Genomic DNA, 13,826 nt, shown 5'->3' with positions numbered 1-13,826 from the left:
TCCTTCAACCCTGCTTCCCCTCCCAAAACACAGTTCTCGTGAAGCTATGGGTCATTAGCATTATTTATTGGGAAGGTTTCTGAATCGCTCACATACCACAGAAACACCCAATATCACCCCAAAGATGCAGTGTGACCTCAGAGGTGAAAAGAGAAGGCTTTATGCCCAAAGTCATCTTCTGCTGAAACCATCCAATGACACACTTTCAAATGACAGGAAGTCTACATGGAGACTGGTAATCTTTGCTTTGTAGCAGCATGGTGGAAATGCTGGTGGCACCGTGGAGGTTTCCTAGTCAGTGAAAATCTAGGGAAAACATGAGCCACATCTGCTGTGGTTTCTTTCCAGTCTGTGTATAATGCTACTACTACCTGTATCGCACTGTTCTCCCGCATCTGCACTGCAAACAGGGTGGTTACCTGCATCATTTGCGGTGCCACAGCTGTTATTGGGGAGCTGCTAATCCATTCCCTTCAGTTTTGGTGCCCTTGCAATAGTACCCATTCCAGTGTGCATTTCAGATACCATTGTCAAATGCTCTTGAGCAAAGTTTAACAGCAACTTTTTGTCATGTAATATTTCGCTAACCTCTATGACTTAAGGAGAAATGGAAATCATTTTTTTAACTCAATGAACAGTTTGGGAGGGGTATGTGTGAAGAAATGCAATGGCTCCTATGACCACAAGGAATGAAAAAGCATCTTGTATCTCTTTATATCAGTATAGCTTGCTCACTAGTTCTGTGAGAATAGGAAGGGCTGTTTCTTGTAGTGATACCTGAGTGACAGTATCGCTTTTTTCCCTCCTGCCTACAAGCCTTTGGCTTGGCCCTTTACCCTTGATGTGAGCAGTTATGAGGTACCTCCTATTATACATCTGATTTAGCATTAAGAACTTATTTTCCCAGCAGTGCATCTAATCTTGAAACATAGTTATTTTTCTTCTTTTTTGGATGAAATTTACTACCCACAGTGAATTCTGTCCGGAAATGGTAAGACTTAGACAGTTAACCTGCCAGCTACACTAACAAATCAGGTAGTTTGACATCTAGACCAGACGATTAGTTCCTGCAATGAACTGACAACATGAAACCACAGATGGAAGGATTTGGTGTTGAGAAATTTTACCTGCCAAATTGGAGGCTACGTTGTCCTCTCAGAAGAGACAGCCCATTCTGGGATGCCTCTTCAAGTACGAGAATGTGGCAGCTGTTTCACTTTGTACAGCAACATGACACAGTGTTATAGGAAAGAAAATACAGAAAATTATCTTAGTTGATTGAAATTAAGCCAGATGACAGTGTGCCATACCACAACCACTCAATTACATACGTTGAATGTAGATAAAGTTGTAGTTACCCGTAATGGAATCTGGCCAGAAGACAGCATCATGAGTTTTTCCAAGACACTAAAGGATTTCCACTGACCAAAAGTTTAACATGTTGGCAGATAATAGCTAGGTTGAAGGCTGTTTGGGGATAATGAAAATAGATCATAAATGTCACTGTAGATAGCATATGGCAGTAAGCCACTGCAATATAATTGATCAAACTTCTATCTCTTTGAAAGGAATGACGACCATTTCACTGTCAAATAATCCCCACTCAGCAAAAATTCCTGCAGACATACGTCATTCAAATTACCCAAACCTCTGATACTGACTACAAGGAAGCTGTGCAGTAAACTTTGTGAGGCTGTAGTTTGTTTTTATATTGCCGCCTTTTTTATTAAAAGGTATGCTCTTAAATACTATGTATTGTTGTAGAGAAAACGATTGCCAACTGAAGGTGTAAACTTCACTGTTTTGTAATAAAGCCCTTGCTATATTCCACTCCACATCCTCTGCCTTTAAATTAATTACATCAGCTGTCAAGAGCTGCATTAGCCCTTTTGCAAACTGTGTAACAGCAAAGAATAACGTTAGATCAGATGTTAGAAAATTTCATAAACTGCTCAAATATTAATTGAGACATGAAGCTGAACATATTCTAGAGTCATTTTGAAGTGAAGTCTGTGCTCTGACTTTGAAAATCTGGGCCATATCTTACTGCTTAGGGTCCAGCCCATATACGTACCACTGAGATAAAAATTGTCTTTGCACTTACTAGATCAACAACAACATTTTTACTGTGCAGCAAAATATGGATGTTTTGGAGACTGAAAACAAATTGAAACCTTCATGCAAAGGATTATTTTTAATCATGGAAAATTTCACAAATTCAGCTAAATATTAAGGAACAATGACTGACCCTTTACTCCAAAGGCAGCCTCTCTTAAATATTTCTTTTTATTCAACAATACTCTCAGGCTGGACCTGTTTTCATTTTTATTTTATTTAAAGTTTAATTGACCCTCTTTAGGGCTTGATCCAAAGCCCACTGAAACACTCCCCTTGACATCAAAGGATTTTGGACCAAGTCCTTAATGAATGCAAGCACAAATGTTCTAAAATGAGAAACGAATATTTCTCTGCTTCTGACATGAACTATTTTTAGTGCTGCGAGGTCAGATAGTGGATTTTGGCATGAGAATACATTTGATATAGATACTTTTCTAGGCAGAAGCAGAAGCAGTATGGTATTTTACAATACAGCATAAATACAAATACAGATGCTTGTCTCGGGGTCAGAGTACATAGATAGACACAGACATGCATAGATCCATGAATAGTAAATGTGTGTTAATTTATTTTAACATATTAACAAACCACTGCCTCTTCTCGAAAATTGTCTTTGCAGTTTGGTAACCAAGATTTGTGCTCTAGATCAGCTTCATTGTGTGAACTACTGTATAACCTTTGATCAGAAATTAAAACCAGGGTGTGCACCTACAGACAGATCGATATCTAGTGAGCAAGGTGCCCTGACTAATCACCATCCTGTATTCTAGAGGTAGGTAAATGAGGTTGGGGCTGTAAAATGTGGGGTAATGGTGTACAGTAGATTTTTAGGCATCATAGCTGATAGCCCATAGCACAAAATAATGATAACCTCCCCCCTTGGAAAGAAATACGTAAGCTTTGATTCCACTCTGACTGCCTTTTCTGAAAGGAAATACAACCTAGCAGATACAGAAACAAACTCCTGCTCCCTCAAAAGGTCTTCTAGGTGTCCTTAGAAGTACGGGAACTGTGGAAAGAATGAGATGGGTGCTCATTTCTGTGAACCTTTCACCTCCAGGCTCCCCTCTTCTGCATGGCTACAGCCAGCCCCTGTGTGGTCTCGGGGTGGGAGGAGGAGGAGGTGGATGGGTTCCAACTTGCAAACCTGGCATTCAATCAGGCTACCAATCAAAAAAACATTTCCATTTGCTTAGGAGAGCATATGTGTATGTTAGAACGACCTTCCAGGCCCTTTCCCTCACACAAGGCTTTGCTGCCTGCCTCAGAGGTAAAGGAGAGCCTATTACCCTGGCTAATGAACTCCTGTGGGGCTCTTGTGAGTCATGGTTGCTTCTTCCATGACCCTTTTTTTCATCTTCATCTGTGAGATCCCAGGAGTAACTGTAAGTCTAAAGGAGACCACACTGAGTAGGAAGTACAGGGGGTTCTTCCCCAGGGTAGAGACATGTCTAACGAGGCAAAAGCCCATTTCCACGCTGAAATTCTGTCTCTAGGACTCTGACTTGAATTGCATGAGCTGTGGAGACAGTTTGAGTCCACCCCTAAGAAGAAGGTTTTGTGGAATGCTTTATCCATCATCTGTGCCCGAAATGCACCCTCCCCCACCTTGGAAGAAACAGCAGAATTTGTGGCTAAAAAGGCCTGAAGTTTTATGGAGTTTCCATGGGCCAAGTGTACTGAAAGATTGAATATATAGATTTGAGTAATGTGTGGGAGCAGGAAGAATACAAAAAAGATGTATTTACATAGCTCAGGAAAGATGGAAAAGCAAAAAAAAAAAAAATCAAAAGAGCTGAAATAGCAAATAAGCTTCATTATTAATATAAGCAACTACTATCCCCTGGAGTGTAGATAAGATTGTTGTACTAAGCAGTCTTTTCAGATTTAGACATGAAACCACATAAACAAGACCCAGAGCCATAATTAGGGGCAGAGCTCCACCACAGCATTAGATATGTTGATCTCTTGCAATGGGAAGGACTGGTCTTTTCTGGGGTAGAGGATACCACTCAGGCTTCCCCCAAGGTAGTCATGCTCTCCTTAAACAGCCCCATCCACTGCCACGAATTATTTCTGGAGCTGAATAAAACATATGTAAATAAAATACATTATATTAAAACACGTGTTGCAAATCATTTCAGACCTTAGTTTATTAGGACACCTGCCTCCTCTGTGGGATCGCTAGTTTGATAATGGGACATAGGTATTTCTTGGCCTTGCACTGAGGCGAAAATTGGGAAGAAGAGAGGATGCGGCCGCCGGCAAAGGTCAAAGCCCCGCGCAGGGCGGCGGAGCGCTCCCAGCCGCCGGCGGAACCCGCGCCCGGGCGGGCGGAGGCGGGGGCGGGGCCGGGGCACGGCGCGGGACGCGCACCAGGGGGGCTGGCAACACTGGCAGCACTGGCAGCACTGGAGGAGGCCGCCCTCCAGGGAAATTTAAAAAAAGCCACTGTCACATCGTCCGGTGCCAGCGAGCCGTTAGGACTTTTAGACAACGACCACATCACAACGAGCTTAGAAAACAAAATAAAAATCACAGTAGTCATTTTGACAGTGGAACGGATTCCCTGAAGGGCTCCCGTGCTATCCTTCTGTTTTCCAGAGCTTCCAAACGAAGCCAGTGGCGAAGCGCCGCGGGCTAGAGGCGCACCAGTGAGAAGCGTCCGTGTGTCCGCGGAGGACCCGTGTGCCGGTGTCCCCCCGCCCCGCTGCCCCGCGGCGAGAAAAAACCACTCGGGGGCGAGAAAAAACCACTGAGACACGGCGCCTTTGAAGGAATCCCTGCAAGCAGAGCCGGGAGCGGGCGGGCAGCACCTCAGGCCCGTGAAACCCGGTGACGCGGCCTGAAGAAGGCAGCGGGGCAGCCGCAGGAGCGCGGCGGATGCCCGCTCCCAGGTGAGGCGCTCTCCCCGCCGCCGCCGCCGCCGGCCGGAGCGGAGCGGAGCGGAGCGGGGACCGGCGGGGAATCGTGCCCTCCGGTGGCCGCCGGCCGCACAGCCCACCGGGCGCGCTCCCCCGCAGGCGCGGCCCCGCCAGCTCCCGGGAGCCGGGCTCCGCTCCCGCGGGTGCTGGGCAGCTCCTCCGCGGCCTGGGGGGTATGAGCGGCCGCGGTGAACAGGGGCAAAAAAAAAGGAGAAAGAAGCCGAAAACGGGTCCCCACTCTCAGAGCCCCGATACATTTCTTTCCGCCCGTTTGCTGTGGCTCTGCGCAAGTTTGGAGCAGGGCACAGCCAGTTCTCGGCCCGTCTCCCGGTGTGCTTTGAATAATTACAGCATAAATGTCTGTGTGAGAAGTTGCTGGGTGTTTCCTTGCCCCTTTTGAAGGGATCTGAGGCTCGGCCAGGCTTTCACCTGGCATCTGTCAGAATTAAAATACCTGGCCATGGAAATTAGTGGGGAAACTTCAAGTGATTCCAGTTGAAACAGATCTTAAATGTTCAGCTTCTGAGGAAACTCCATGCTGAAAGCTTCCACCTCGAAAATACTCAGGCAGCCTCTCTCCAAGCGTGCACATATGTAATAGTTACATTGCTGAATATCCCAAGAAAACCCCACCAGTGAGAGAGTTTGGTATTTTACCGCAGCGAACAGTCTTTGAGAGCTAAATTACAATGTGTGTGTGTGTGCATGCCCTATGGGGAATACTGAGTAGCCTATTGCAACCCAGTTGTAATTTGCGTGTATGCACAGAACACATTGGTGGACAACGTTGTAGTTGTAGCCACCAGATCTTTTGCACATTAGTTCTTAAATTGTGATTTATAAACAGGCAGACAAAATCAGACCTTTCTTTCATTCTTAAACAAAAATCAAAGAAAGAATCAAACTGTGGGCCTACTCCCCTCACAAGCTGGTGTTTCTGCCTGGCTTGTCCCAGCTAAGAGTGTCTCTGCAGCTGACGGGTGCCTACACAAGGACCAACATATAGCTGGGGGGATCCCTTCTAGTCGTTTCCCTGTGATCAGCCCTGACCACAATGATCATCACAGCCCAATTTGTCCTGTCATTCTGGCAAGCTTATTTCTCATTTCATCTTCCACGGAGCTTGTCTTTTATTTAGCTCCATGTTCACACCCACACCTGTAATCTAGGTGGTTACTTTACCAGTGTTATACATTACTGCACAGATGACAAAATGCTGGAGTTCTCCAAGTCCTGACAGTGCCCCATGTAAGAGCTGATCCCACAGCACCCATTTTCCTGAGCTGAGGCCCAGGAAAGCCTGCAGGAACGGACCTGGAAATATCCCTGGAAAGGCCCTGGAGCTGCTTGTAGCTTTGCTTGCCACCTCCAAGGAGCAAAGCAGGGTTGAGAGCCTGCCCAAGGAGCCAGGGGAATCCTCACCCAAATCATGCCTCTGCATAGAGGAGTATGGGACATAGCATCCTTCATCCCGTGCTCCGGAGTGGTCTGTGGGTCCACCTTAGTGGCTTTTGGAGGTTCAAAACAGATGGTTTAACACTGTATGAACTACACGCTGCTTACTGTTTTAGTGTGGAATACAAAGCCTCCACCTCCATCCCCACCAGAACTCTGTATTTCAAAATAAACCAGAGTTGAACTGATTTTCTTTAAACTCTGCACAGTCCCTGCTCCCCTTCCCTCCCAACACACGCATGCACACTGCAAAAGACCAACTGTACATCCCACACACACACACACAGAAACACACCTCACACATAACCACGCCTGTGTGTCTTCCTCTCTCACACAGAGGCCCAGACATGACACTTTGACACATCCACCCTCCTCCAGACACACCTCTACAGCCCAGCATGAGGCAGGGTTGCTGCCCACCAGCAGGCCTGGGGGATCTAGGCGGGATCCCGCAGCCAGCCCAGCAGCAGGTCTCCCGGGCCAGACTGCTCCCACCACAGCTTGCCTGGTGCCTGCACTGCTGTGGTGGGTCTTGGCAGTAACAGCACGGGCTTACTGTCCTTTGCACCAGAGCACATGAGTTGTGAGTAGAAGATAAATCAAAGACCAAAACAAAAATGATGGGGTTTTCTGTGTAATCATGGCTCATACAGCAGCGTGCAGGTCCCAGGTAGCACTACACGTGTTCTGCTAGCTACTGCTGGTTGCTTCTGCTGCAGTCTCCATGAAGGGTAACTGATCCTAAACCCAGCCCTCTACCATGGACAACCCCTCTCCTCTCTCCTCAGGGTCAACCCCTCCCTACATTTCTCTGTGTTTTCTGGTTTTCTAAACCACGTACCACTCCCTCAACACCTCTGTACTTACCTTTCCTGCACACCCTCCCCTGCACACCCTCCTCCTGCCTCATGGCAAGCAGGTGATGTCCTGCATCCCACTCAAAGTTCAGCTGACCCAGACAAGCCGTGCCACCTGCTGAAGCACTTCAAGAGACACTGTTCCTCCCTCCTTTCAGGCAGTGGATCGCTTCCATCAAGTTTGCTGATGCAGGGCTCCACTGTCTGGGCATGGCCCCAGCATCTTGTTCCCAGCAAGGTAATGGTTACCCAGGTTTGTTTTTGCACTTCGATGTTTTTTCCGTAAGAATGGGAGAGCGAGGAAAAAGGGAAAAGGAAGGAAGGAAGGAAGGAAGGAAGGAAGGAAGGAAGGAAGGAAGGAAGGAAGGAAGGAAGGAAGGAAGGAAGGAAGGAAGGAAGGAAGGAAGGAAGGAAGGAAGGAAGGAAGGAAGGAAGGAAGGAAGGAAGGAAGGCAAGCCCTCAGAGCTGCCTACAGATGCTCACCACTCCTGTTTCCAACCTTTGCTTTGTAATGACACTGCTCAACACTCCAGAGAAGCACCGGGGCTCTGGGCAAAATTATTGGTGAGAGGGAGGTGGAGGGAGAGCCAGCTCTTCTTACCTTGGGAACAGAAGCTGCTGCCACACAGGGGAACCCCCGAAGCTCCCCGGACGAGCCGTGGTATCAAGGTGAGTGGAGAGGCCTGTGGGTCGCAGCACACCCAGCAGGGACAAGCCAAAAGCCGGGGGAGCCGAGCTTGCTCGCCATGGGTCGGTGTGCTTTCCCTCGGCGGATAAGTGCCCCTGTTTCCTCCCCTGGTCCTGCTCCTGGCTGCTTCCCAAAAGCGAGGGTTTAGGGCGAAGCTTTAGGGCAGGATGCTATTTGCTTGCATCGCGGGGTGGAAGACTCAGGGAGGGAAGCTCACCCGGGGGGCAGCAGGGGGGGAGCGGCGGGGCAGCTCTGCCCGCGGCCGTGCCCGACGGGCGCTGCGGCGGGGAGCGGGGCCACTGGCCGCGCCGGGCCGGGCCCGGCTGCCTCTCGGCAGCGTCTGCGCCGGGGTCCCGGCCCCTGGCAGCGCCCGAGACGGGAGGCCTCTACCCGGAGGCCAGGAAGCCCCCAGGCCACGGGGAGAGACGGGTCTTTCCCCCGGAGGAGATGACAGCGCTCTTCCAGAAGCCTCGCCTTTTTCGTCCCTGGGATTTATCGCTCCTCTGGTATTTCGTCGGCCCTCTCCGCCCTCCCACCTCAGACCCAGCCGGGGGGGCGCGGCGCTGCCCCGGCGCTGCCCGCTCTGCCCCCGCCCCGGGTGCCCCGTCTCAGCGGTCTCCCCCAGGCCGGCAGCGGGGGCGTGCGGTCCCTTCGCAGGGAGCAGCAAAAGTGCATCGCCCCAGTTTATTGATGGGTGGCAATTTCTCGCTTTCCCTCCCCGTTTGAATCTGAGCTGTTGTTAAAAAGACACACCACCTGCTCTGTGCTGCCAGCGAGCAGGGAAGGAGGCACAAAGGCGGGGGATGGGGAGAAATAGCTTTGGCTGCAGGCATGAAACAAAATTTAAAATAAATAAGCTCGGCTCCCAGGAAGTGCCGGACCCGGGCGCCTTCAGGGAGGGCGAACTGAAGCGAGCGCCCAGCAGGCACAAGAGTGCGGGCAGAGAGGGGCTGCACTCCCTCCAGCCTCCCGGTATGCCAGGTTGGGGGCTGCAGGGGCGCGGATCCTCCCGGGTTTCTCTTAAAACGAGCTGGAGGACCGGTGCTTATTTACCGAGCCAGTGCTTAGTTTCCCCGCCGCTTCCACCTCTGAAGATGGCTTTCTCCGAGCGCAGTCCTCCAGCCTGACAGGACAAGGCTGTGTCATCCCCCCTCCCCAGCCCAGAAATGTGCGGCTCCCTCGGAAAGGCAGACCCCGGGGGCGCTCGGTGATGGGAGCGCGGTGCCTGCGGGAGCGGGACACAAGTAGGATGTGCCTGGATGCTGCCCCGCGGGTAATTTCCCCTTCCTCCCTGTCGCTGCGAGCCGTGCCCGCCGCGGCGGGGGAAGCCCGAGAGATGCGGGCTCACCCCCGGCTGCTCCGAGGCAGCCGCCCCCCAGCGCAGGCACGAAGCGGCCCGCTGTCCCCTCCGCAGCAGCGCAGGGGGTGCGCGGGCACCCCCATAACTTCCCGCCCCGGCCCCCCAGCACCACCCCAAAGCCGAGTGCGAACCGAAGGAGCCTGACTGAGAAACCGCACAGAGGGAAGCCGAGAAAGGGGTTGGGGTAAGGATGTATGTGTGTGTGGGGGGGGACGCCAGATCACTTGTGAATGGCCTGAAAAAAATAATTGGGGGAGGGCGTGGAGGGGGGGAAGCGGAAACTTTCCTATAAAACTCAGCAAAAGTCCCTCCTCTCCACGTCAGGCCAATGACACTGCTGCCCCCAAACTTTCCGCCAGCAGGAGCTATAAGAACCTCCAAGTCTTCAACTTTCTCCCAATCCCAGACACCTCGAAGGGGCTCCAAGGAGGGATCGGGAGGGATTTTTTTTTTTTGGTTGGCTTTTTTTTTTTTTCCTCTTGGATCCTGATGCCATCCCCCCTCCCCCCAAAGTGAGGTCCTCCCTCCCTCCCTCCCTCCTCCTCCTCCTTCTCCTCGCAGGCCAGCGAAGCAGCCGATCAAGGGGGGAGCTGGCGGGTTAGGTGCCCCCCTCTTCTCCCTGCCCTCCCCCCCCTTCCCGGCCCGCTTCTCGCGTCTCCCCCCAGAGATGATGCAGCAGGACGAGTCAAACTCGCCAGTCTCCCCCGCCGACGACAGCTTGAGCAACAGCGAAGAGGAGCCGGACCGGCAGCAGCTGCCCAACAACAAGAGAGGGGGGCGCAAGCGCCGCTCCAGCCGCCGCAGCGCCGGCGGCGCCGTCGGGGCGGCGGACGAGCCCTGCAGCCCGGCCCAGGGCAAGCGGGGCAAGAAGTGCGGGGCGGGGGGAGGCGGCGGGGGCGGCGGCAGCAGCAGCGGCGGCGGCAGCCCCCAGTCCTACGAGGAGCTGCAGACCCAGCGGGTCATGGCCAACGTGCGGGAGCGGCAGCGTACGCAGTCGCTGAACGAAGCCTTCGCCGCCCTGCGGAAGATCATCCCCACGCTGCCCTCGGACAAGCTGAGCAAGATCCAGACCCTCAAGCTGGCGGCCAGGTACATCGACTTCCTCTACCAGGTCTTACAGAGCGACGAGCTGGACTCCAAGATGGCAAGCTGCAGCTATGTGGCCCACGAGCGGCTCAGCTACGCCTTCTCGGTCTGGAGAATGGAGGGCGCCTGGTCCATGTCCGCATCCCACTAGCAGGCGGCGTCCCCCACCCGCATCCCCCCGGCAGGAGCCCTAGGTAAGGCAGGGACCCCGAAACCGGCGCGGGGAGGGAGGGAGGGACGGGGGGGGGGGGGAAACTGAGGGGCCGCCGGCTGCGCCATGGGCCGGGCACGCGTGGCCGTGGGGCGAGAGGGGCCCTCCCGGCCCGGCGGGGCCTGGCTGCCAGGGCCGGCCGGAGAGCAGGGCGGCCGGAGGTGTCTGTCCCCCCCCCCAACCCGCAGCCTCCCCCCCGCTGCGTCCCTCCCCCTGCGCGGCCAGAGGTGCGCCCCCGGCCCCGCGGGGCCCACGCGTGACTGGGCGCTGCCGTGGCCGGCGGGGGTGGGCTGCGGGCGGGGAGGCGGCGGCGGCGCGGGTGTGCCCCGGCCAGATGGGGCCGGCCCGAGATCCCTTTTTCAGCGAGCGCTGCGAAGCCGGCGGGGCTGCTGGGACGGCCCCTGCCGCCGCCGCCGGTGGTGTTCTGAAGAGAAGCCGTGACCGCCCGTGTGCTTCCCCATGGAGCGTTTCCCACCGCCCCAGCAGCCCCCGGCCCTCGGCCGCCGGGCCGGGGTGTCACACGGCCACCGCACGGCCACCGCACGGCAAGGACACGCGTCTGTCCCGCCTCTGTTCGTGCCCCACGTGTGCGTTTGCAGAGACAGGGAGGTGTAGGGAGGTGTATGTATACCTTGCATTTCAGTAACGAGTTTTCCGCCCTCTCTGGGTTTTTGCAGATGACATTGTTCCCACAGAAGGAGAAAATGGACAATCTAGAGACTCTGAAGTTGGATACGACTTTTTTGGTCTTGTCTAAAAAAAAAAAAAAAAAAAAGTACCAAGGATTTCTTGGAAATTAGAAGAGCAATATCCAAATTCAAAGCAGGGCGTGGGGAGCACTTAAGGAAAGAGAAAGAGACAAGGGCTTTGGACAGTGACTACCCTTTGGGCGTCGGTACAATCCACACATCTCTGCATTCTGATAGAAGTCTGAATCGTTCGATTTTTTTTTTTTTTAATTTTGACGAAGAATGTTGGAATTTAACTTTTTTTTTTAATTTGCGCTTTTTTTTTTTTTTTGCATGCATTCCCAAGAGGTCGTGCCTATGAGCCACTGATGAAAGGAAATACATTATTGTGGACTTTCTTCATTCTTGAATGAAACCAACCAACCAACCAAAAAATATCCCTGTAGAGATGAAAACCTTTTTTTTTTTTTTTTTTTTTTTTAGGGGGGAATAAGCTGGGCTCAAGCCGTTATATACCCGGTTCCTACCTTTTTTATTATTATTATTTTTCCTCTGAGAAAAAAATAAACATTTTATTTATTTATTGATGACCCATGTTAAAATGCAAATAGATCCGGTGTCTAAATGCATTCCTATTTTTATGATTGTTTTGTAAATATCATGTATATTATTTTTCTGCAATAAATAAATATGATTGAAATTTTAATAACCTTAAAGTTTGGTCTCTCTGAGAACTCAGGTTTGGAACGGGAGATAAATACCTGCTTGTTGAGCTGTAAAGACACCCAAGAGAGAGGGGGCACTAGTATAAACAAACCAGGCGAAAAACGCAAATAAACTAGCTACTGACAGACACAGGCACGTTATTTATTGAGACAGCTTTATTATTCTGCGCTGAAGCTCACTGCATTGGGGGGCGGGGGGAAGATATTCTCTCTTCTCCCTTTCTCTCCCTCTCTCCTTTTAATCTTATCGCCAAGCGCCGCAGAGTTGCGCGGGGAGCGGAGTTTTCGCCTCAGAGCTCCGGCGCTGCCGCTGCGCTTTGCCCCCCCCAGATGTAAGGCAGGAGCAGGGCCCGTTCCCCGGCCCCTGGCTCAGGTATTTTTCCTGATATCCCTGAAGGACGAGGCATCGGTTTTAAACAGGGATTCGTCCATCCGCAGGCAAAGCGAGCGAAAGTGAGATTGAAATAGGGAAGTGTGTAGCGAGTGGGGTTTTCCGGTGGAAGTGATGTTTGACTGCTCTGCTCTCTAGGGTTTTATATAATATATAGACTAGCGATCACATTTGCGTTGTACGAAGCCCGGAGGGATACGCTAACCCGCCCTCTTCTCCTTTTCTACGTGTAGGGCGCATGTTGCCTCTGTTTCTCCTCACCGTACCCTCCGCGGTGTCCCAGTATGCGGCGAGACCCCAGTTGTAAGAGAGAGGAAACCTCCAGATCTGAGGGCTCAGAAGGAAGGAAGGTGAAAAGGGAAGTTGTTCCAGCCAAAAAAAAACCCACCTCGAACCCAACCCAAACCCCAACGCCAACCCTTCTAACCGGACAGCTGATTCCGCCTCTGCTGTCACTTGGTCATCGCCCCGCGCGTCGCAGCCTGTCCGCGGCTGCGGAGGGTGCGCGGGTGATCAGGGGTGGCCGCCGCGGAGCGCCCGCCCCGGCCCTGGGAGCCGAGCAGTGTCCCCCGCGGAGACAGGGACCCTGCCGCCGGGGTTCAGCCAGTGCCTAGGGTAAATAGGATGGGGTGTTTTTTCAAAACAAAGTCTGTTTGCATAGCCCAGGTTGAGTTGACTTTATTGCCTGAATGTTTTTGTTTCCATATCCACATATTACCGTCTGTTATGCTGACATAACAATATTATGAATTTAATTTCGTGCATATTTTAGGCCAGTGCGCAATGTTTACAGTAGAGAGCCCGCAGCGCTTGTTTGCACTGCCGGATTAGCGAGGACTTGGAAATTGGATGGGGGCTCTGGTGGTCGCGGCCCTCCGTGATGGAGAGGAGGGGAGGCCTCTGTGAGCTCCCGGGGGGCCGCTGCCTCCTCCTCCCGGCACCCCCAGCTTCCCGCTCAGCGACTTGCACCTCTCGAAAAACCCCGCTCCGATGCGACCCGGCTACCGCGGAGGAGGTAATGGCTCTGCCGCGTAACTTCGGTTGCAGCGCAAGCCAGGGGCGGGGGGAGCCGGCGCGGGGTTTTGGCCGTGGGGCGGGGGGGATGTGAGGGCTTGGGGGCCGTGTCGGTTCTGCCTCTTGGGGGAGAAATCATGCCGGGGAAAGGGGGGAAAAGGCCCCGCGTTTAGGAAGAGAACAGGTTGGGAAAAAAACCGAGATGAGCTGCCGGGTACTGAGGGGAAGGCGCTTTTCGAGGACGGGGATACCTGCGAATTATAAACGAGGAATCAAGTGCATTTTAAAAAAACCACGGGCCAAGCTGA

At 52.5% G+C, this 13,826-nt stretch overlaps 1 protein-coding gene across 1 annotated transcript; it reads left to right on the top strand.

The window, feature by feature from the left end:
- The first annotated feature begins 9,554 nt into the window (after positions 1 to 9,554).
- TWIST1 (twist family bHLH transcription factor 1) lies at positions 9,555 to 12,336 on the top strand. Its single transcript, XM_074849275.1, has 2 exons — positions 9,555 to 10,682; positions 11,377 to 12,336. The coding sequence occupies exon 1, from the start codon at positions 10,070 to 10,072 to the stop codon at positions 10,637 to 10,639; it is 570 nt and encodes a 189-aa protein (XP_074705376.1). The 5' UTR covers positions 9,555 to 10,069; the 3' UTR covers positions 10,640 to 10,682; positions 11,377 to 12,336.
- Positions 12,337 to 13,826: the final 1,490 nt, after the last annotated feature.

Source organism: Strix aluco, chromosome 1 (assembly GCF_031877795.1).
Source record: "Strix aluco isolate bStrAlu1 chromosome 1, bStrAlu1.hap1, whole genome shotgun sequence".
Classification (NCBI taxonomy): Eukaryota; Metazoa; Chordata; class Aves; order Strigiformes; family Strigidae; genus Strix; species Strix aluco.
The sequence above is the reverse complement of the archived record's forward strand: the minus strand, read 5'-3'. Positions and strand labels throughout refer to the sequence as shown.